General features: G+C 47.8%; 1 protein-coding gene across 2 annotated transcripts; it reads right to left on the reverse strand.

Moving 5' to 3' along the window:
- Window positions 1-960: 960 nt before the first annotated feature.
- Window positions 961-23,611, reverse strand: LOC8030341 (threonylcarbamoyladenosine tRNA methylthiotransferase). Of its 2 annotated transcripts, XM_029967201.4 has the most exons (13): window positions 23,312-23,611; window positions 23,035-23,215; window positions 22,496-22,597; window positions 21,489-21,598; window positions 20,299-20,419; window positions 18,949-19,069; window positions 16,832-16,935; window positions 12,839-13,005; window positions 10,702-10,847; window positions 6,908-6,968; window positions 6,372-6,491; window positions 4,909-5,055; window positions 961-1,310 (listed from the first exon to the last, which is right to left on the reverse strand). In XM_029967201.4, exons 2-13 carry the CDS (start codon window positions 23,192-23,194, stop codon window positions 999-1,001), a joined length of 1,671 nt encoding a protein of 556 aa, XP_029823061.2. In that variant the 5' UTR covers window positions 23,195-23,215; window positions 23,312-23,611; the 3' UTR covers window positions 961-998. The 2 variants fall into 2 exon arrangements, with proteins under 2 accessions (XP_029823061.2, XP_040359921.1); XM_040503987.2 differs by having other exon boundaries at window positions 23,035-23,595.
- Window positions 23,612-23,898: the final 287 nt, after the last annotated feature.

The raw sequence follows: 23,898 nt of genomic DNA on the forward strand, positions 1-23,898 counted from the left end.
CCAGGGGGGGCACGTGATCTTGGGGTGACCTTGATGTGACCTTGGGAGGGGTCACGTGACCTGGGGGGGGGGGGGGGTCACGTGACCTTGGTTATGCCGACGCCGCTCAAGCCGGAAACGGGCGCCTAAGAGCTGCGCTCTAAAGCACATCTTGTTCCTTCAGCATTTTTAAATAGATATGGGGAATCAATGGTCGAGTGTGTCAACGCTCTGCGGCTCGTGGTATGTGGAGCGAAAGCTTGTATGGCAGATCCTGGGTGTCCTGGGTTCACTCCTCGCCTTCGCCCGTTTCAATCTGGATGAGCATCGTGCCGGTGTGGCGGTCGTGTATCACTGTACTGCACATTGAAGATCCCAAGCTAGCGGTAGTACTGCACTGGCTAAATTTCTCGACAGTAGAGACATCAGACATCCATAGGGGCTGACTACCCACTGTCAAAACAAGCTCGCGACACAGTTTTAAATCAATATTAATATCTCGTTAAATTTAGGACTAGTGTCGTCGACGTACATGACTACATCTTGGCAAGACGAGTTTCACAATGCCATCAAAATAAATAATAAAAAACAATGCTCTAGGGATAGAGCATTGACCCTGTGGGACTCCATATGACCATGTGATTAGGTTCCACTCTTTTTTTTTCTGATACCATGACAGAGTCGGTGGAGCACAGTGGCACCTGTAGCGCCGGCTGTTCAGTAGCCCCCTCCCATTCCTCCCCGACTTGAAACATGTCGCAGACGGCAACTGGTCCAGATCGAAGTGGAAGCTCCTTCCACCTCTTTCCACTTCGGCAGAGCGAACGCTGGAGAGGAGGTCGCCTTTTCTCCAGCGTTTGCTTTGCTAAAGCGGAAAGAGGTGGGCGGAGCTTCCACTGCGTTCTTAACCTGTCGCCGACCGTAGTTCTGTCCTGCCCGTCCCTGCACCGGAACAAATTTCCAACAAGCAAGAACAATCCCTCGTGTTTAAGTTCCAACTCTTTATTTAGTGGGAAATCTCATAACGTTACTCCTCTTCTTGTACACACGTATGCCAGGAAAGCACTGACCAGAGCAATAAATACGGAGGCAGTCCACTGCCAGTGTCCGGACCAAGATCTACACACGAGGCGCACGTCTCTGAGACGGTGCTGCGTCAGTGCGTCCGATTGCATCCCGGAAACTTGACCCTTTGGCAACGGTCTCGGAAGAGTCTTGTCCATGGAAGAGCCCAGTCCGAGTACTTCGCAATGCATGAAATGTTTCCCGGCACTCGTAATTACAACGTCCACCGACTGCCCCATGTAGTCTTCGTTCATTGGCAGCAAGACCTGCGAAGACGGAGGACGTGGTAAGAAATAGCTTAAATACCAAGGGGTACAATTAGGGTTTCATTGTTTTCGGATAAATTCGGAAAAACGCCCGCCGGTCAAACTTTCGTCAATTCCGATTTATCCGACAAAATCTGAATTTTCTAAATCGCAGTGATTCAAATAAAAAAAAAAATTGAGGCACACCTAAGCATTTCTTACGAGTTGTGAAGACGAAAGCATGCAAGCCGCTCGTCCGCTCCCTTTTACGTCTGCTGCATACTTTTCGTCGCCGGTCGGCGCGTGTGTTCCCCTGGTGACCGTGGACGCTCTGCGCTGATGGACACGCAGCGCCATGGTGTGAGCGGTCGTGGAAACTGACGAGCACAGCAGCCAATGGGAGCCCCGTCGACGTGCGCCAGCCAATGGAACCGAAGGAAACTATCTGCCGTTTTCGCGCTTCAGACTGATGACGTCAGCTCGCTCCATAAAACAGTTAATGCTTTCGCATTGAAAAAAAATGGTAATCTACAAACAGGTTTGGTACAGGGCCAGCCAGCAATCCTGAGTAGCGGCCACTCCAGTTTCCTTTCAAATCTCAAAACCACTGACAAAAGGGGGTGTACTGTTGTTTATCTCCTCAGATGTGTCATTCGGGACAATGGGTCATTGGCTACGTTTCCATGGATGCGACCATGGCGCATCGAATCGAGATGTGACCAGCCACGCGCCCGCGATCCTCCTTTCCCTTCCTCGTCTACCCAATCATAGGCGGTTAATCTCGATTCGATTCGCTACGATCGCATCCATGTAAACTCAGCCCTTGTACTTCTGGGCCACGACGAAAGCCACTGATCCATTTTCCAGTTTGGACCCTACCATTTGTGCTTCTTAGAGGGAAGAGGGGCTCAGTTTTATAAAACTGAAAGCTATGAACTCATACATTTCATTGAAGAGCTGAAATGACTTGGCACTCCATTCCGTGAAGAAGGAAACATTAAAAGGGTATTCACTTGGGCTAGTTGGTGGTACATTTCAGGATTAAAAGCGCTAAAATATGAGGACCAGTAAAAGTACATTCTCTGAGTACGTACTTGTACTTTACTTGAAGTATTTTTTTCGGGTACTTTCCGAGGAAAGTACAATGCCCGACTTCAAAGTACATTCCCGAAATTTGGTTTTGTTAAATTTATATCACAAAATGATGCTTTGTCAACTCCGAAGAAATACTGGGAGGAATATTCTACTCTCACCAGAAACGTGAGCAAACGAGGCATCGCTCCGCTTGTTCTGGGGGCGGCTTCCCAGTAGCTTTTTTAACTCTCGCTACTTCTCAGTTGGTCAGCGTAAGCGAGGAGGTTTAAAATATCATGAGAGCAAAATTAATCATAATCTAGCACCTGAAACTGTGGTGCAAAACAATTAAACTTTCAAGTTGAAGAAAAAGACAACAGAGGAGAACGTCACAATGTTTTGAGACATTCTCGAGTTGAAAGTTCCTTAATTTTTTCGCACCCCAATCTCAGGTGTCACATTATGATTAGTTATCACCAGCTCACTTTCACACTCACTGTTTTTTTCATTAAAGAGAGGACACTCCTCTACGAGAGGATTGCTTGCAGAAACTACAGGGCTGACGTCATGCTCTCTCGTAGTATGTTTAACCCCATTCGGTGCAACAATCCAGTGGAAGCGGCACCAAATTCAGAAGAGCGACTTCTGAATTTGGCTCCATTCCTGAAGATAACTGCTCTGTGGCCACTTGACTTTATCAAATATTCGCCACTGTTTTTGAAAATAGGTCATGCACACCCGATTACCCCTGGGCAATGCATACCAATTAAAAATCACTGTATAGGGGAATTAATAACGTCATGAAATGTTGTGTTAAAATACTTGTACTTTACTTTTAAAATACATTGTAATTACAGTACTTTACTTCAAGTACATTGCACCCAGTGTACTTACTACTTTACTTAAAGTACATCACATATCATTTACTTTGTACTTTACTTCAAGTACCTTTTAGGTGTACTTTACCCAAAACTGACACACTCTACTGCGTGTGTGTCTTCTTTTACTGGTCCTTGTTTTCTAGTGCTTTTAATTCTCCAATGCGAAGAAGGGGGAGTGGCGGAATGGGATGGGAAGGAAACGGGCTTCCCAGCGACTACGTCCAGGAGTTCACCGATTTTAAAGTATCGACGTCTACCGAAGTTACAGTTTTTCGCAAGTTGCATCGTGGGACAGTTGGTAGTACTCATGTCAAGGAGGCCAACACTGAATCCCACTGAAGAAGTATCATTCGATACAAGCAAGTTGTTACGAGCTTGGCGCACTAGTATGTCCGGATATTTTTCTTTTTGTTTTGGACGTCGAACATTCAGGAAAACAGGAAAATTAAACTGAGAATTTCTGAAAATTAAAAATTCATCAAATATGAACTTTGAACAATTTGGAACGTAGAGCAACAAATAAACTCCCAAGAACACCCTACGATCTTCACGAGAAATAAATAAACACAACGCATCGAGTACCCCATTTGCCGACGGGCATCGCCATTTTGGTGCTCGGTGTAGAGCGGGGGAGGGGGGGGGAGGGCGATTGGCGGTAGTTACAACTGGAAAATATGGCTTGTCGAGCGTTAGACGCGGCGTTGGGGGAAAGCTCAGGCGACACTGTTTCGCTCCGTCCCGAGGTTGTTTTTCCGCTCTTTCGAAGGACAGAAGGGCGTTTCCCGCAATAAAAGACGAGGTGTCGGATGAGCGGCGAGCGTAATTTTAAACATTAACACGACCAAAGCATGGGTACATACTCTGAACTACGGCCTAGTCAGCGGCTCCGGATCGCAGACCGTCGGCAGCGGACACCCGACTCGACCCAAGTGGCAGGCACACCTAAGCTCGGCATCGCGCCCGTCTCAAAACACAGCGAGACGCGCTCGTGACAACCGAAGCTCCTCCCTGCCATTCTTGCCTTTTCGGCAACCGTAGTGGTAGCGTTAGAGGAGGAAATATGCCCGCCTCTTCCGGGTAATAATAGTAGTATGTAACCGTCCAATATTTGCGCTTTGTTGCAAAATTAATATTCTGGGAGGTCTCTTTTATTCTTTCACAAAACACCACCTCGGTGAGGTCAAGCGGTAAATTAAGGTGTCCAGCCTAGCTCCCTGGCACGAGTGTTTCTTGCATCTTGGTCCTACCGTACCAAACTGACTGTCATTATTAATTTAGATGGCTTGAATCGCTTGGCCGGTGCTATATTTGCCCTTTTGTTGTTTGGCCACAAACTCGGTGGTGCCGTCTATTGGGAATCCCCGGCACACTACCAGTCCGCACATATTTCTAAATTTGACACGTGTAATTCTTTCGCCGTAAGAGTGAATTACGTCCGGCGGTGCCGTAGGCAACCATTTCCCAAAGATGGTGCATACGTTTCATCTCACAAATACTGCAAAATTGTTTGTCTCGTTCGAAACCGAAATTGTTTAAGGGCTATTTGCTGGGCTTTGCAAAAAGGGTGAATATATACTATAGCATAGCTGTCTGATCCTACGGCAAAACTGGCTTGTGCAGTCCGGCCAATGAATAAGTGTTTGCTCGAGATCTGCAGTCCTGACCTGCTCGTAGAACTTGTTGTGCCCGACCAGGTGCTTCTTGTCGTGCGCCACCTCCGTGACCAGCACCGCCTGCCTCTCCCCGACCCGGCCGTCGTAGGTCTGGTACGACTGAAACAGCTCGCTGAGTCTCTTTGTCCTCTCCTTCACCTGCGAGCGGAGAAATGCGAAGGTCCCGTAGCAGACGGCGGTTGCGCCACGTGGCTCTCGAAACAGAGGCACGGAGAATCGAGTACATGCTGAAAAAGTGTGGTACGGTGGCAAGCGTCCAGTATGTACTAGGTCGGCAGTGTGACCAGCAATAATAACTGTCGCGCGTAAATATAGACGTCGGGAAGTTGGTCGCCCCCCCATGGTCGTCCGGTGTCTCGGCTGTAGGGGGGAAATTCGTTTGGTGTGGTACCGCTGCTGGCCCGGGGTCTTTAACGTGCACAACGCAGTAGTGGTATACACAACCGCAAGCCAGTACGATGCTTGCCCAGATTGAAACGGGCAGAGGTTAAACCTAGGATCCCTGGGTTATGCAGCAAGAAGCTTTCGCTCCACGTGCCCCAAGCTGCGATGCCCTAATGCGCTCGGCCATCCGTACGCCGCAGTGCGACCGACGTGCAAGCAGAAAAAAAAAAGAACAAAAAACCAAGGAACGCAAGTGTAACACCGATACCTGCATCTTTTGCGAGCGTTGTCAACACTGCTCTGGTTTTGTTCTGCTTCGAATTCAGAGTGGCTGCTAAAGGGCAAATATGCTCAATTTTGTCAATTTTGACGTCGTGACTGTTCATGCAATTAGCGTCCCCGGATAGACCACTTCTGAAAAAACTCCAGCATGCAACGCTGCACACACTGCATTCTGGAAACCAGTTGGCCACGATGGGGAGTGACACATATGCAGTTTAGATCGGCTCTTCAATAAAAAGTTGTTGCGAGATTGCGCGTAAAGCGCAGGCCACACGAAACATTTAGTTCTGCTTTTCTGGCATGAACGTCTCGTAGACGTTTCAAGTACACAATGTTTTGGCCTTCAAACTAGCCCGACTGGCCAACCGCTACCCAGAATGTATTGTGGTTCTTCCGTCTTCCAGATCAACTTAAGTGCCCAAAGGTACCATGTAGTCATAGAAGGGGCCCCAAAGAGGTTCCTTTGGGCCAAGTCCCTCATACAACTTTTCGCCATAAGTGTGAGCAAAGCCGACGCTACAAGCACGAGTGTACCGTATAAAACAAAGCCTTAATTTCACAAGTGCGCGTGCAAGGCAGTCCTGATCAAAGCGTTGCACTCGATCTCGTAGCTTCTTCGTTCGTACTCGCGACAAAAAAAGAAAATACAAAACGTTGGCTGCTACTCCGGGGTTTCCCGGAGGTACCCTCCCAAGTTCCTGGAACATGCCAAGTGTGACGAAACCCCAAAGATTTCTTTCAAGCGAGAGTTAACAATGTGCCACGCCTTGCCGACTGGCAGCACTCACCACGTGGGTGGGTATCCGTTTCATCTTGGCTGCCGGAGTGCCGGGTCTCGGGTAGAACTGGTTGATGAAGAGCGACGGAAACCGGTACTCCCGAACCAGCGCCATCGTTTCCTCAAAGTCCTGCAAAGGGAAAACTACTCTCTTGCTTTGCACTAAAAATACCCCCCAACAGGTTTTGGGGGTCGTAGTGATGACAGAAAGGGTGGCAACGCAGTTTTGTCAGAGTTTGCAATGTATACGGTGTACACTAGAATCGAGCCAGACAGTTGTGTCTGAGCGTATACTCAAACGCGTCGAGCTCGCTCGCAGCCGCTTACGACGAGAGGACACAAGTGGCTCCATCTATCCGATCCACACGGTATAACTAGACTGAAGGCTTTGCAGTATTGGCGAGACCAAACTTATGCCCCTTCTATGAAAAATGGTCGCTTATAAAATTGTAAAAATTATTTTGAGCCCACACGAAACAAAGTCTGCCTGCCTGCCCCTGCCGCCCCCCTCCCTCCTCCTCCTTGAGGGAGAGCGAGAAGGCTTACCTCCTCCGTTTCGGTCGGGAAGCCGCAGATGATGTCCGTGGCTATCGTGATGCCTGGGACACTGTTGGAAAAATGGTTACCAAGTAACGTTAAGATCACCCAAACAAATTACGGGATGTCGGCCTGGTAACGCTATGGCTACAAGAAAGGACGACTACGGCCCAATTGCTAGCAGCACGCTATGGTGTGCATCGAAATGACCATAAAAATCTATTCACCTAATGATTCAGGGTGTCTACCAAATAGTTTTTTTCAAATTCCCTGACTTTTCCAGGTTTTCCCTGACTATTTATTCAATTCCCTGACCCACAACTACCGACACCAAAACAATATATGATAGATAGACACTATTCACAACGTAAAATATTTTCTTTAGGTTAGATAAAGAAAACTTTAGAAGATGTTTAGAATACAGCATTGACCCGGGTTTACTGTTTCAGGGAGTTTGGTCCCAGCACCTGATCAGTACATCAATTTGTTCTCCGAGTTACTTTGTTCAGTGACTCATCAAAAGCAATCACCAGATATGGCACGTTAGAGAGGCTTGCTAGTAACCTGTCTTGAAATTAGGGGGCGATACCCGCGACATATTGTATATCCCACTTTGTCTTTTCCAAGCTGAATTTTTCTGGCGCTCTCACACATGGGGAACATCAACGGAAACAGCGAGGCAGACGCTGCCGCTGAACGGAAAGACCCATGAGTTGTTATAGTGTTCAAGCGCCACATGATCCCCGGCCTTTCCAACTTCCTTCTTCAATAAAAAGCCACCACCCACGTCCTCACAGAGGGGCTAAGAGCTTCCGTGGCAGTGGTTAGACGCATTGCCGGAGCCCTACAAGCACTATTGTTACCACCGGACAAAAAACACCCGTTGCTGACGCGGAAGGCAAGACCGCGTTTGTCGCAGTTTTGAAAAATACGACTAGGCAAATGTTAAATTTTTCACCCGCACACGGATGGTGATCGACATCTCGGGGGCCGCTGTTGCGTTTGTTCTGAGCATTTCTTTACACACTGGTATATTTCAGCGTTTGTACGGCAACAGAGCGATTTAAAACCTGCAAATAAATCACGGGTTGTCAATTGCTTCCTTCGTGAAATAGCAGATGCTCACAATTCAAGCTCGCGTTTGATTTTGTTGCCCGCGGGACGCGATTTCTTTCAGAAATACTCTTTTTCCGTTCGGTTCCGCGACACATCATAGCAGACGAACCCTCGTCATCTGCTCCCGCTCCTCGCCGGCCCGGCCGGAGCGAGGCATGACGGGATTGCATTTTGGCGCACTCCCGATTTTCTCGGTGCAGCGAGTGCATGCACGCGTGGGATGTCAGCACTGAAACAAACTCGGAGAGTGCAACCACTCGTGGAGCGCCGGCCGAAACGAACCCGTTCCACGCTGCGAGTGGGCACGCGTGGGCACGAGTGCCGTAAAACGAACTCGCTATTATTTAGTGGCTCTAGAGTGTACTAAAACAATGACGAGTCCCCAGTTTCGCACATGCTCTCGTGTGAAGCATAGCGCGTGGAGGGGGTCGCGACGTCGCACTTGACTGCGCTCGTGGCTATGCCTGCCCGTGCCTGCCGCTTCTAGCGTAAGCGGGCGAGCATGGGATAAATTCCCTGACTCGGCAATCTTTTTGGAAATTTCCCTGACAATTCCCTGACTTTTCCAGGTGTCTTAAAATTCCCTGACAATTCCCGGTTTTCCTGGTCGGTAGACACCCTGTGACTGACTATGTGTAACTACATGGTAACACTAATTTGGCAAAAATAAAAAAAAACAAAAAAACTACCTTAATGGAAAAAGAAATGATTATCTCGTGGAGAGCTATGCAATTCTGGAAATTGCTGTGGTACTCCAGATATGTGGCCCTGGGGCACTCAGCTGTTCAACTTAACAAAAACAGGAGGGAGGGGTGGCAGATGATTCGGCTCGACTACCTTCCCTCGAGCCTGGTTCGATCACCCCCCCCCCAAAAGAAACACTGCTTAGCAGGAAAAAAAAAAAAAAGATTGCACAGCCCTTTATGGAAAAATTTCATTTTTGACCTCCAGTGATCACATGCGAATAGTAGATTTTGAGTTTGAAATGAATAGTGGTTTTGGCTGAATATTTTTTAATCGAATATTGAACTGCCAAACATATAAGCTTGCATAAGCGCAGCGGGTTGCATAATCGCGGCCGCTTGTCAAGCAACACCCAAATTAATGTTTTCCCTGCCTCCCCTCTCCAAGTAGAAATAAAAAATTCGGCAGATACAGTTAAGACTGTTTAGGTATAGGAATGCAAAAGCATTCCTACATGCAGCACATTCTTACAAGCAGCGCGTCACGTCTCCTTTTTTCACATGGCGCTCCAGCAGTGACATCCCGCTCCCACACTGCGCAGGTGTGGCGAACTCTGCCGGCTTCACGACAGCTTCCATGACGAGGCATCTGTGTTGCTGTGCTTTTCTTTGTGTTTTATTTCTGATGCATGTGCTTGATGACATAATGCTGTGACCAACTTTCGGGCACGACACCGTCGCTTTTTCGCATTATGAGAGAAGTAAGGCTTTCGCCTTAAAATAAGAAAGAATTTGGGTTAGCCCTTTTGGGTGCGCCTCTCATCAAGCACCTGTGCACAGACGGGTATTTCTTCCCCGCAGTGCACAGGTGCTTGGTGAGAAGTGCACTCAAAGGGGCGAACCCGCCGCGATCAACACTTCTGGCACGCTTACACTTGCTGATTCATGAGCGGATCCGCACAGGTGGAGAGTGAATTTTGGAGCCGAGCGGCTCAATTGACTCATCGCTGGCGGAAAATCTGGATACAAGTCTTGAACTGATCCAGACTTCCCGCCAGCAACGATTTAGTTTCGCCACCCAGCTTTGAAATCCACTTTCTGCCTGCACAGCTCCACCCGCGAATTTGCAAGTGTAAATGCGCCATTAGAAAAGTATGAATATCGCAGTTCATCTCAAAAGCGAATAACGAACAGCGTATTATTCGAAACTACTATTTGGATATTTGCGTTACACTAACCACAGTTTTTGACTGAAGCACGCTTGACCTTCAACACTCGCAAAAAAAAGTGCCTTTGCACAAATTTACTTGACCCTACCTTTTTAAAATACCATTTATTCCCTGCCAGCTAAACTTGGGAGCTTGAATTGGAAGGTGCACTCCCATGTGCTCCGGAGGACGGGAGAAAACAAAGCAACGCAGCTTTTTGCAAATGGTGACCACATTACCTGGTCTGGAATTTTTTCGTAATTTCGTAAGGACAAATTGAAGTATTTGAGGCGTGCGCCGACGTTAGGAGTCATCCAATCAAATAGCAGATGGACAATGGTTTGAAGGAGTCAATGCGGAGAAAGTTGATGGATGCGTCAACTTTTTCATTGACCACACGGACCTTTCGAAACGATGGATGATTGGAGATGCCATCTAAACTCAAAACCTAGGTGTCATATTATTTCGAAATGATTGAAATGTCACATAACAAATGCCACAACTGCTTTAAAAAAAAAAGAAAAAAAAAATTATCAAAATGTTTTTAATTGTTTTTTGTAAGCTTGTAATTTTTTTGTTCACAACTTTTTTTTTTTACCACTGCCCGGATCAGTGTCGCTTGTGGTCACTAATGTTACTAGGGTGGAAACAGCCAAAACTTCCAGACCAGTGAGCATGTTTATCTGAAGAATGTGACGGTGACGCTTAGACTGAAGCGGACGCAGCTGCCGAGGCAACTTCCGCTTCAGTTTAAGCGTCCACGTTCCACAAACAAGTCCGCGAAACGGGGACTTACGCCTTTCTGAGGAAATCGACGACGATGCGGAACTGCGCCGCAGTGTACTCCCTCTTCATCTCCGCCAGGACGGGGTCACTACCGGACTGGACAGGCACGTGCAAGAAGGAATAGACTCGCGGGTGGGACAGGATTTCTGCCATGTCCTGCAGAGGGGAAGGCAAAAGGTGAGGGAAGGATTGCACCAACATGGAGTAGCCGGCACTGCACAGACAGTACCAACATCTAAAGAAAACACCTCACTTATTAAAGAATGATTGCACCAAGGAAAGTGGTGAAGCGTACGGCAAACGAGAAAACGCAGAACAGTGTTCCCTGTTGTCTAGTGGCGTCTTAACAATTTTCTCCCGACATTTTTCTCTCTTAACAATTCTCTCGCTCAGCACTTTTCTTTCTTGACAATCCACCCTCATCTCCAGACGGGTAAGCATGGTAGAAAACAAATGAGGTTCGGTGATTTCGGTTGTCTGTACAGCACTAAACAAAATCGCAGTAGGTATTTTTTTTCACAGAAATTTCAAGAAATTGTAGAGGAAAGTGAGTGGGCTAAAGCGTACACCCAGCTCGACGCGCATGGAGCGAAAGCTCGCGTTGCACAACCCAGGGATCCTGGGCTCGAGCCCCACCCCTGCCCATTTCAATCTGGATGAGCATCGTACCGGCGTGCGGTCGTGTATCACTACTGCGTGAGCATGTTAAAGACCCCAGGTTAGCAGTCGTACTGCACTGGCAAAATTGCTCATCTACAGTGTAAACCAGTGTCGCCCCATCCTCGCAGATCGACATTGCGCTGTATAAATCACTAAACGTCCAATTTGACTTTTTGATTTTGCGCTATCGAACCAAGCACAAAACAGATTGCTTCAGAGTTTGAAACAGCATGCGGGAAACCTTTCCTTTTTTAAAAGCAAGGATGCAAATGAGAAACCTTACTTTTGTCCAGAGCAAGACATCTCGATACCAAGGACACGGACATAGCGAAGCGAAGCCAAAAGTATGCTCGTAATACCAGCGCAGGCACTCGAGGTGCCGCAACAACAAACAATTCCAAGTGCATTTATGCCATCGCATAACGCGCGTCGCGGCGACAGCGGTTTGGTGCTTGTGTGATTCGCCATCGTTGTGGTACCATTGTTGTTTCTGCGCTGCCTTCTGAGCACTACTACTACAGTGCAATCCACTTATAACGATAATGAGAAAACCCGAAAATGCAATCGTTATAACCGATTATTGTTGTATCTGGACTACAAATTGATTGTTTCTAGTCTAGAAACTCTATAAACTGATTGTTATAAGCGGTATATCGTTATATGTGCTATTGTTATAAGTGGACTGCACTACTATTCCAAGGATTTTCGTGCCACTTTCGTTTCCGCTTTCGGTTCCGCTTTCGGTTCCACTTTCGTGCCCAATCTGCAATTCGTCTGCGGTGAGTCTCCTCGGCGTGCCGTAACAGAATGCCGCATTCTTCGGACCCGCCACAAACTTTCCGAGGTCTGGTCGTACGTCAAGCAAGATTGTCTGCTCGGATGGTCGTGCTCGTGCGCCGCACAACAGGGTGTCGACTATAGCCAACAAGTTCTATGGTCACTGTCAAGGAGGGAACGGCGTCTCTTTCTAGCACCCGGCCTCCAGCGGGTGCTCGTTGCCTTTCGCCATGCTCCGGCTGAGCGTGCACGCTCGTCTTGTGAGATGACGAAGCGCGATCGAGGGTAGACAGGAGCGTAATGTATACCGTCTTTAATTCACTGGAATTTGTCCCATCTATAGCTCAGTTGGTAGAGTGGTTGACTTTAGAAGAAACGATTGCCATCACCTATGGGTCGCTGGTTCAAATTTGGCTAAATTGATGGATATTTCTTATTAACTCGGCGGCGGCGGGCACACCAAGTGCTGGGTGCGGCAGCTGAAAGCGATCATGTGACTGATGACATAGCTGACGACGTCGCCACGAATCCCCGGGGAGGTTCCCACTAACAGCCGTCACCGTAAAATGTTTCCCCAAAAAGGCTCGCCTTCCGATAGGGACGTTCCACCGTACCCGAACTTGCAAACGTCGAGCGATGTAGCGCAAGACGTAGCACGCGCATCGGGCCGGGAGGTCAAAGCGGGGGAATGGCTGCAAGAGAGGTCCCACCTCGAGGTAGTCCAGAATGTAGGGCGGGTTGGTCATCCCAAGGCGCAGCATGCAGCCCTCGGGAACCACTGCCACCATCTCTCGCAGCAGGTCGGGCAAGGTCACCCCAATGTCACGGCCATAGGCGCCCGTGTCCTCCGAGGTCAGCCAGATCTCACGGACACCCTCTGCGACGACGAAAGCGGACGGAAAATCTTTGAATCCGTTGAATGGCTGGCTCTAGATCCACCAAACAAGCCAAGCGTAAAGCATCCACACTCCGTTCCCGGATTTTCTTCGGGGTGCCGTCATTTCAGCGCAGAGCAGGCGCGATTAGCGGTCATTGTGATTAAAAAACGTGACTTCCTAAGCTTCGGGTACGGCGTCCGGAAGCTCGGGCGATGTCGTTTTGCTCCGTCACGGACTGTTTTTAGCGATTTTTGGGGATGGAGAAGTGTTTCCTGGGAATACAGATAAAGCTCCAGATGACTGGCTACAATGACTTCAACCATTAAGATGGCTGCAGCATTGTTACTCTGAAGCGTAGTCTGTTTAGTGGTTCTAGCTCGTTCCTTGTCACTTCCTGTAAAAGCTGGTCGACGCACCTGCGACCGCTCACGAACGTGTGCCTGAAAACCTCTTAAAATTTCTCGCGACGAGAGACCATACTGGCGCCACCTATTGGGTAGACATGGAACATACAATTTCCAATTATTTCCTTCTTTTTTTTTTTTTTTTGCACATTTTTCTTATTTTGTTTAGAAACTTCTGGCAATGTTATAAACGACGGTTTCTCATAGATAGTATGTACATTTTATCTCGCCAATGCCGCAAAACCTTTGCTTTAGTGAAATGCAGTTCCAGGGTCACCCCATAGACAATGCCGGCGTGCCAGTGCGTTGCCTCGTTGTACGAGAGCTATTGAGGGCGCACAGTCCCGAACAAACTTGAGTGTGGGAACGGGCCCCGATGTGCTTGCATTGACGACGCGGAGTGGGCCACCGAGATGGCCGGTTTGGGCAAACCACTCTGTCTTTCCGTCGTCTCTAACACTCGCTCGCTTCCTGTAACGGAAGAGCGTCGTGCCGAGTGTTCCGTCAATAATAAGTTTTAGGTACTCATTTTTTCCTTCCAGCTGTAAGAGACTGGAATGTTCTAGACAGGCACCTTCCTATAGTCGGTGACAGGTCAAGAACGAAGTGGAAGCTCCTCCCACCTCTTCTACTTTAGTGGAACGAACACTGGAGAGGAGGTGACCTCCTCTCCACCATTCGCTTGGCTGAAGTGGAAAGGGGTGGGAGAAGCTTCCACCCCATTCTTGACCTGTCACCGACTATAGTTACGCAAGCATTGAATTGCATATTTGTGCAGTTGAAAACCAACTACTTTGTAGACTTTCGAATGGATATGTGATTCCTGCTTCGAGAAAGAAGGAATATTTTTGCTCTTCGTTCTATTCATATTTGCCTCATAGTGTTTTTGTTTTTTTCTTTTCCCCAATATTACCTGCAAAAATCGCAACAGAGATTGGCAGTATCTTGAAATAAATTCATAAAATTGGTTGGACACGAGTGCTGTGACACTGTTTGGCTTAGGGTGACCACCTTCCCGCTAGCGAAATGCGGGACATGCGGAGAAGGCAGGGGGGGGGGGGGGGGGGTAAAGGAAGTTTATTAACACGCACACAACGAACCGAGGCTCTGTTAACACATTTACTATTGTGTACTGTTTACACACCTGCTAATTGTATTGCAGCAATTAAGCCCAAATAATTTCCACTCCCAGTGATATATATATATTTTTTTTTAATGTCAAACATGTTATTAAATGTGTCGAAGTTGAAAACAGAAAAATCAACTGTATCAAAACTCACTGCATCAAATGGAAATAAGAAACAGTAATCTTTTTTGGGTGATTGTTTCTTGCCAACGCTTACTTTTATCAACATGGTCCTACACAAATTTTTAACATTTTGTTCTTTTTTGATAGTTGCGAGTGTAGCCGTCTTCACATAAAAATAAATAAATGAAAGCCATTTACAACTCCCTGTAACGCCGGATTAGAGCACAGCTCTTGAGGAGAAGGATGGAAGAATACTGAGGGATAGGATGGTAGGGTACTGAGGGATAGGTGACTCTCTGAGGTCACGTGACCTCGGCGGGGGGGTCACATGACATCAGGGGGTCACGTGACCCTCTTGAGGGTAACCCTCGTGACCCTTGTAAAGGGGAACTCTCATAACCCTAGTAACCCTTGTGAGGGTAACCCTCGTGAGGGTAACTCTCATAACCCTCGTAACCCTTGTGAGGGTTACGAGGGTTACTCTCATAACCCTAGTAACCCTTGTGAGGGTGACCCTCGTGAGGGTAACCCATAACCCTCGCGACCCTCGTGAGGGTAACTCTTATAACCCTCGTGAGGGTAACCCTCGTAACTCTCGTGAGAGTAACGCTCGTAACCCTCGTGAGGGTTACAAGGGTTGCTACCCTCACGAGGATCACGAGGGTTACCCTCGTAACCCCCGCGGGAGTAACCCCGTAACCCTCGTGAGAGTAACCCTCGTAACCCTCACGAGGGTTACGGGCGGTTACGCTGACGGCGACGCCGACGCCGCTCAAGCCGGAAACGGGCGCCTAAGAGCTGCACTCTAAAATAAACAAAAACTCTTTTGCATTGACACAGCAATTTGAAAATAATTACAATCTTTTATATTTAAACTTTTGGCGAGCAATTTGTCTTGCACTATTTTGTTCCCAAAGGGACAGGCACAACGGCACATGCGCGTCGGATCTTCTGCAAGAACGATGGTCGCTTCCCGTAATGCTTGGACAGAAAATTGCGTACCATTTCAATTCACACAATTACCAGCGACCTCCGTGCTTCCCCGTGCCCCATCATTCGGCAGCACCATGAGTTGCGGAGTAAACTTTACGACAGTGTGCGAATTGCAATGTGGGGAAGTTCGAAGATTTTGGAATTTCGCGCGGGACGCGGGACAGGAGCCCTCAATGCGGGACAGTCCCGCGAGTCGCGGGACGGGTGGTCACCCTAGTTTGGCTGGAATTCAGTGGTTGGACCCAACTCCCAGTCAAGCACTAATACCCCACTCATTTCCAATTGGTGTCCCGCACCGCACTTTGGAAGACGACGTCGAAAAATCCAACACAATGTGGCCTTGCTTAGAAACTGCCGAGCAATTGCGCTCGCACACACCATGACAGTGTGCCGGGGGCAATGGTGAAGAAAAGACGTACACAATTCAAAGGAAACAGAGAGAAGCGAACAGGGTCAAAGCTGAAGCGCCAGACTGCAAAAGACGCAAACCTTGCGTTCCACTCCCGCTAGAGTGTGAGCTATAGTAGGTCCTTCTGTCTGAAATGCTATGTGAGGCAATGTCTAAGGCCACCTTCACTCTAAGAATAAAAGAGGTCTGCGCACAAAGCTTCCTCGCACCACACTGGTCTAGCCGACCCCCGCTGCGGCTTGTGAAAGGAGCCCGGCGAATCGCCGTGGAAGTAGAGCCCCAAAACGAGAACGATATTCATGCTTTGCCGCCAAGCACGACTTCGCACGTGCCCCGAAACGGCCCATACTTTTCGGCGCGGGCACTCAACGCCGCATCATTCGCGAGGCTTGTGTCCAAAGGTTACGACTTGTCGTTCGCGTGCCCTGTAAAACACTGTGTGTGCGGGCCCTGTTCATAAACAAAGCACAAATCGTTTCTCAAACAGTTCTACTGCACCGACAACATTATGCAAGATGTCTTTCTGTTAACAAATCGAGAACGTAAAAACGAAACTGTGACAAACAAGCAGATTGTTCGAGACAAATATGCAAGTTATGTGCCGGCTAAGCTTTCCGATGTGCGTTGTACCCTTTTACGCGTGTTAGCTCGAAGCCTCGAAGAAACAAGAGCAATATTATCGGGCAATGACTTTCTCATAGATTTTATTTTAGGAGGCATTCATGTCTCCGGGTAATTTTGAAAACACGCAGCTTCTCGTAACAGCTCACCTTGGAATGCCTGCTTCGCTCTAGCCACAAGTTCTTCGATGGAGTAGCTGCCCAAATCCCCGCGAGCATGCTTCGTCTTGCAGTAGGTGCAGTGGTTCAGACATCTTGAGGAAAGGAGCGCAGGCACAGAAAGAATTAGTGCAGCATCCTTAGAAGTTGGCATGACCTAATACAGTGTTTCTCAAATGGGGGTCTGCGGACCCTTTGGGGTCCGCGAAGGCATTTTATGGGTCCGCAAAGCCGTGCCTCATCAATGAAGGCCGTCAATAAAAGTTGTATTTTTTCTAATCAAGGAGAAATTTTTGAGTTTTCGGGCGCGTTTTCTCGTGTGAATGTCAATAATAGAAGTCTACTTCACACCAGCCCTTAGTTATACCCATTTATTAAATCATTACTATATTTAACATATACCTTTCCCCTCCCTTTACCACAAACGGGGTCCTCCATCATTTCCGCCGAACCACAAGGGGTCCGCGAAACATAGATGGATGAGAACCACTGACCTAATACATACCGTATTTACTCGCAGAATGAACGCACTTTTTTTCCGAAAAATCGATGCAAAGTTAGGGGGGGCGTTCATTCCGCCCCCCCCCCCTAACTTTGCGCAGCGCAGTCCAAACTGCGCTGCGCAAAAAAAAAAAAAAAAAAAAGCTCCTCTCTATGTTTTTTTTTCTTGCTTCCGTTGGATCTTTTCGAATTTTTTTAACGCCTTTTGCAAGGTGTTTTGTTCGCCCACGCTGCCCATGCATTCGCGACCTCGCTCCACCAGGATGGAAAACTGCGTTCATTTCGCGCGCGTGGGGGGAGGGGGTCAAAATTTTGACATCCCAGTTGGGGGCGCGTTTATTACGCGAGTGAAAAAACATGTCAAAATTTTGAGAGCCGACTTGGGGGGTGCGCTCATTACGCGAGTGCGTTCATTGTGCGAGTAAATACGGTAGAAGCTGAAGAAAGAAGACCTGAGCAAGCATACTCAAGCCTTTATCATTGGAGCATGTGAATATCATGATCATATCCAGTTTATAAAAAAAAATAATATTGCAGGGCTTTCTTTCATTTCGTCCACTACAATACAATCCTGATAGTATGCCGGAAAATGAGTACAACAATGCAGTGAAATTCAAACATAAAAACAAAGGACTTCTATCTATTGCATAACTAGAAATAGAAGATAAATTAAATATGAAGACATACGAGCCTGTTGGATTTGTGAAACTTTTTTTGCTTCCATTGCAAACCAGCTGCCAACTTTTTAAACACTTATGCGTGAAGCAGCAACTGATTTTCTTTTGTGTTTTATCTCAACTGTGTCTGACTGAGACGCTTTTTTCTTTTTCCCGTGTGATTAATTGTTTTAAAAAAAACAAAGCTTTCTGCCCGCAACAGTCGCTAAACGGCCCAAAATAAAAGCTCAGAAAGTTGATATTCTCGCGACTGCATGAGTGCAACCGCACTAAGGGAACCGAGAGAAAGTCGATATCCAACAGGCTCGACTGGCTCGCAAAGTTGGATCCATCCAGCACAATAGATGGATTAGCTTTGTGCAATGCAGCAATACTTCCCGGTACGTTGCTGTTAAATCTCCAGCACAATTCAGCACAATTTCAAAAAAGTGTTCTATATGCGGAGAGCAAGTCGTCCGCTTATTTTGCAGGAGTTGTGGTGACGTCAGAACGCCGAGCTCTGATTGGTTCTAATCGAAGGAGAGTGGGTAGACCTTGAGGCAGCTTGCTTTAAGGTCTTCCCACTATCCTCCAATCAGAGCCGATCAGAACTCGGCATTCTGGTGTCAACACAACCCTTTGCAAAAGAAACAGACCAACTTTCGTTCTGCATAGCAGATGGTTCACCGTAGCCGGGTTCATTGCGGCCATAGTCACCGGCGGGACGAGAGCAGCAGGGAGGTCCCGGTTGTCCCGCTCCAGCAGAAGCTTCCTAGCTTCGGTAATGTTTCGGTACCTGGCGAGTATCGAGCGCACGTGCACAGCCAAAGCATCGCCGAGGCCGGGCATTTGAAAGAGATGTCCTGCCATTTTCGTATCGTCGGTGACCATGGGCTCATCGGTACAAAATAAACAAATCAGCAAACACCTGCCAAAGCACAATCAGCTTACCCGGTGTTGATGGCAATAATTTCGACGAGCGGGTTGCGTCGTATCTTGGGCAGGGTAAGGGCCGCCCCTCCCGCTTTCCGCCGCCCATCCTTCTTGGAGCCCAGGAGTCTCACGGAGTTGCCTGGTGCGAGTTACAACACAGAATACACAATTAGTGAGTTAGGTTATTAAATGTGGCAGCGCACTTTTAAGTCAACCCCCCAAACAATTACACGCACATTCATTAGGCCAAATGCGATGAAATGCGGTAGCTTTACAAGAACGTCACTAATGAAAACGATTAAGGAAATGACGTTCTTGTAATGCAATAGCTTTACAAGAACGTCATTAATGAAAATGATTAAGGAAATGGTATGGTGATGAGATGGTTGTAATAGGATGTACACACCTCGCAGACGGCGACTAGGACGACCTCTAGGACGATGTGAAGGACCACCTCAAGGAGGACCTCGAAGACGATGTTGAAAACGACCTCTAGGACGACCTCTAGCACGCCAGGTCACGTCATCTTCAGCTACCAGCGCTTACGAACTTACGCGACCGGCATTTACAAGAACAGAGCCTACGCAACCTTGATTACACGACCTTGCACTTCAGCCACAGGCATTAAGTGACCTTGATTATGCAACCTTGAGGAAATGACCTTAAGTGTGGTTGGGCCTATAAAGCTACCACTTTAAGAGCCCGGTCTTTACATTGAAACGCGTGCACAGAAAAGTGAGGTATGTGCATCGTTCACCCTTCCCCACCAAGCGCAAGCACGGAACAAAGCGTTTGTTAGATGCGCCGTATTCTTCCCAGTGCCTTGTTAAGAGGAGGGAGTGGACCGAAGAGGAAATAGCCGAACGGAGGCGGTGACGTGCCTAGCGTAACCGTGCTCGATGTGGTGGCCGGTTGACGTGCCTTCAACCTTGATCGAATCTCTTTGAACTCCACTGGCAAAACAAACACGGCACTGCAGATCTCCACCTCGGGGCGACCGAAATTACCGCGTCGTGCCGAGCAATTCGGAGGGACACGTCGCCGGCACGTTTCGTGCAAATCTCAATGTTGTTCCAATTAAAGAATGACAAAAGAGAATTCTCTTGGGCCGAATTTCGAGTGCACGCGTTGGACGACGCCAGGATTTTGGCTCGAAATATCCGACTTTGCAGTCACTGACAGCCGAAGAAACGCAGGGCGTGGCTTAACGGTCACACTTCCTGCCTCGTTCCTCGCCGCTCTTGTCAGCCAGCGCCACAAGCTTGTTGGCTGCAGAGCGACGCTAAGGCACTCAAAAGTGGCAGCATTCCGAGCCATCCCCAACGACGACCACCGATGGGCGGTCTCTCGGAAGAGGCGGGATCTCACCCTTGAGGGTCTCCTCGACGACCTCCACGACCCTGTCTGTCTGCTGGACGCCCACCACGCTCAGCCCCTTCAGGTACTCCACGTTGGGAGTGGCCTGCGACACGCAGCCGGCCGCCACCACCTTTGCGGGAGAGAGGAAACGGGTGGACTTGTAATGATAACAACAATAGTAACGATAATAATATTAAATTGGCTACGACGTTTGTCTCCCTAAGTCCTATGGTGCGTGAAATGAAAATTTTTAAGGTGCGATTGCCTAAAATTATTTAGAAGACATTAAACTGTCATTTCGGGGAGTAATGGAGAACCTTTATTTTGATTGGTTTTCCCGGTACACTGAGTGGGGAGACTGGGAACATAGGTCATGTGGTGTCCATTTCACCTCTAAATGTAGCGGGGAAACTAAATTGGTGTTTAGGTCGTGCGACAAAGATTTCACCGCCGACTTTCTTGCACGAAGCAGCTTGACAAGGCGCCGCCACTGTTGCCCGCCCCTCCCCCCACCCATCCCTTGGTCATACGGGTGCCACAGTGGAAACGCGAATGAAACTAATTCAGAAACAAAGTCCAAGTGGTCGTTGACGTCATATTTTTCCTACGGGTTGACGTTACGACACAATGCCCATTTCTAAAAAGGCGTCTCCACCCTCTAAACAAAACAATGGTTTAAAAAAAAACAGAAACACTGTTTACTCTTCAGAACTACACAAGTGGAATTATTTTTCTGCTCATTACATTTTCATCTGTTATTTCCATTAAAAATTTGTAAGAACATCACATACAAATTAAATTTCTCAGCTCTATTTAGCGTGGAAATTATGTGTTCCACTTTTTGGGGACATTTATATATGAAACTGGAGCAGCGAACGGAATTTATGCAAAACAAATTAGTTCTCATGAAGTTCAAACATGAAACTGTCCTCTAATTCTTTCTACCGTTAATTATAAATTAATAAATTAACTAATAAGACAATTTGTTTATTACTTATAAATAATTAAGGAAGCTATTGTTGCTTAAGCAAAAGAGAACTTACGGATTAAATTCATACGTTAATTGATGACCTAAGTGACCGGGTAAGTGTTTCCTCAACTTATCGATCCACTTAATTAGTAAACTTTTTGTTGAAGGTGACTGGCGTGCCTACTGCATCCCAGAACCCTAGATTTGCACCTGTCTAAGGACGGCCCACCTTCTTTCCCTGCCGCAGCCCAGAGTCGATGGCGCCCCTGAAGTGGTCTTCCGCCGGGTTCTTCACCGTACAACTGTTGAGCAACCACAGGTCTGCACTCGACGCGTCCTCTGGAAAACGGAATGCGCTTTGGATTTTACGTCTCCACTTGCTGCTCGTAGAGCGCACTAAGGTTGTGGCTGCGAAAGACACTAGGTGAAAGTTTACATACCGGACCACTGTTGTTGGAAATGGGGCCTTTCCGGTGCTGCCTACGCGCACGCATAGTTGTAGCGGATGCGGGTGTCCGCCATTTTTTTTTATCCTGCTAGCAGGACTGTACCAACAGTCAGTAATTGTGGAGCCAGGAGTGGTTCGGTGGTTTAATTGTAAGACACCACAAATTCGTTCTGTCTTCGTAGGCAACAACAATACTAGGCGTAATACAGTCTAAGCTCGTTATAACAGATCTTGATTTTTACTAAGATTTTGGTCTGTTGTAAAAAGAGTATGTTGTATTCAGATATGAGGTTGAGTCAATGGTGCATAGAGGAAAACCAATCAAACTTCATAAATCTGTATGTTATATCCAAATGTCTGTTGTAACCAGGTCTGTTATAATGAGCCTGGGCTGTAGTTAATTAAAGTCTTTTAAAGGCCATCAGAAATGCTTCTCGATAGATGCGGCAAACATCTGCGAAAAAGGTCCAGCATCAGGTGGTAACGTGTTGACAAAGCACCAGCACGCTTCCACCTGTATCTTGTGAGAAAATTTCTCGAGAAGCTTTTACCCTGTCGTTAGATGAAAACTTTGAGAGCAAAATCAACAGTGATAGACTGAATGTATATCAAAGTTTTAGCAAGAGAATGTACACCTTGCTCCTCCAAAGCCACAGATTTTTATTGCTACATCCATGTCCTATTTCAGCAAATCCCTACTACAACGCTGGGGCCGCCATCCCCGCTGCCATCTAAAGGAAGAAAATGTTTGGCAAGCGACCGGATGTTGGCAGTGGGTTGTAACTCACCGACGATGGAGTAGCCCTTTGCTGCCAACTGGCCCGCCATGTACTCGCTGTCCGAGCTGTTGTGGGCACAGCCCCACGTCTTGACGTAGATCTTGTGTGTACCTGCATCGGAAGCAGACTGCACTGGTCGTAGTGTGACACTTTTAGGTATTACTTCTGGATGGATATTTCATTCAATCCTGTTTTTCACTAACAAACATAATAATTAAAATTTTTTGCCGTCATCATTTTCTGTTGTTACCAGCGTAAGTCAGAAAATCATTGAAAACTCGAGGATGTAGCTTCTAAATTCCCATTACACTGAGCAAATGGTTTCCAACACGGCTGCTACTTAAGATGATTTAATTTGAAGTAACCACCTGCCCTAGCAAACATTAAATTAGCAGCCTCAATTCGGTGAGGTATATACTCTACTCATTTGATTCCGTGAAACATTACATGACTCCAAGTTCAAGAAAGTGTCAACGAACACAGCTGATGTATACTACGCGAGCAACGGCAAGAAAGTAACCCAGAGAAAGGGAGACATTGAGCTTTACCCGGCAGGAAACTGTCCCCTGTAGCTTTTGCGATATCCTTGTTACTTCTCTTGATCCGTGGAACGACAAGGTTTCGTGTCGGAACCGAAACGGGATCCGATCCCGGTTTGACGACGTCTTCGATGTCCTCGACGAATCCGCTTGGGCACAGCTCAGGCATCGTGATCGCAGATGGACCTCTCTACACGGCGACACAAGAATCAGCGTTTTAAACGTGACAGGTGTGTCGGAACTTCGCTTTGATTCGTCGTCTAACGGCCATATGAAGAGGTATTACCGTGAACTGCGGAAAATTAGAACTACGTAGCGAGTCCCCGCTGTCCCCAGCGGAGTATTTTCACAACCTATTTTCACATGGCGGCCGCCATGTTTCCCAAACCACGTGTTCGTATCACGTGAGTTGAAAACGAACAAAACTGATAGCATCCTCGATCATCCGCACCGGTGCGCACCGGGGCACTGAGGTGCGCCCCTTCATCTTCGATCAAGTGCACCGGTGCGCACCGGACGTCCTCGATCAACGAAGCGCACCCTCCCGGTGCGGCTTTTCGTTGCCCCAACGCGCACCAAGAAAATCGGCGGTGCGCCGGGGGGCAGTCCCATCAGGCATTGCGGCCAGGAGCGGGAATCGAGAAGATGGCGGGAGTAGCAGACGCGCAGACTATCGAGATGGCGATCTTGCAAAAATGAGCACGCCTCGCAGCTGCGCTAGATGATTTCCTCGGGTCTTCTGACGGCGAGACGACGAGCTTCTCACCATCGCCGCGATTACTGGCGATTGCTGCAGTGGCAAGGAGCGCCCGAAAAGCACGAACCTCGTGGAAAGCGGCGCGAGGCGTTTCGATGACAGCGAGGTACGGCTAT

Source organism: Ixodes scapularis, unplaced genomic scaffold (genome assembly GCF_016920785.2).
Source record: "Ixodes scapularis isolate PalLabHiFi unplaced genomic scaffold, ASM1692078v2 PGA_scaffold8__174_contigs__length_109621045, whole genome shotgun sequence".
NCBI lineage: Eukaryota > Metazoa > Arthropoda > Arachnida > Ixodida > Ixodidae > Ixodes > Ixodes scapularis.

What these genes read in the sequence shown, in the direction of transcription:
- LOC8030341 (XM_029967201.4), bottom strand. Translation starts at nt 23,194, where the DNA reads ATGCCTGAGCTGTGCCCAAGCGGATTCGTCGAGGACATCGAAGACGTC. An exon ending in AACGGATACCCACCCACGTG is followed by an intron (nt 5,056 to 6,371) that starts GTGAGTGCTGCC and finishes CTCCGCTCGCAG; the next exon opens with GTGAAGGAGAGGACAAAGAG. An exon ending in ACAACAAGTTCTACGAGCAG is followed by an intron (nt 1,311 to 4,908) that starts GTCAGGACTGCA and finishes CCGTCTTCGCAG; the next exon opens with GTCTTGCTGCCAATGAACGA.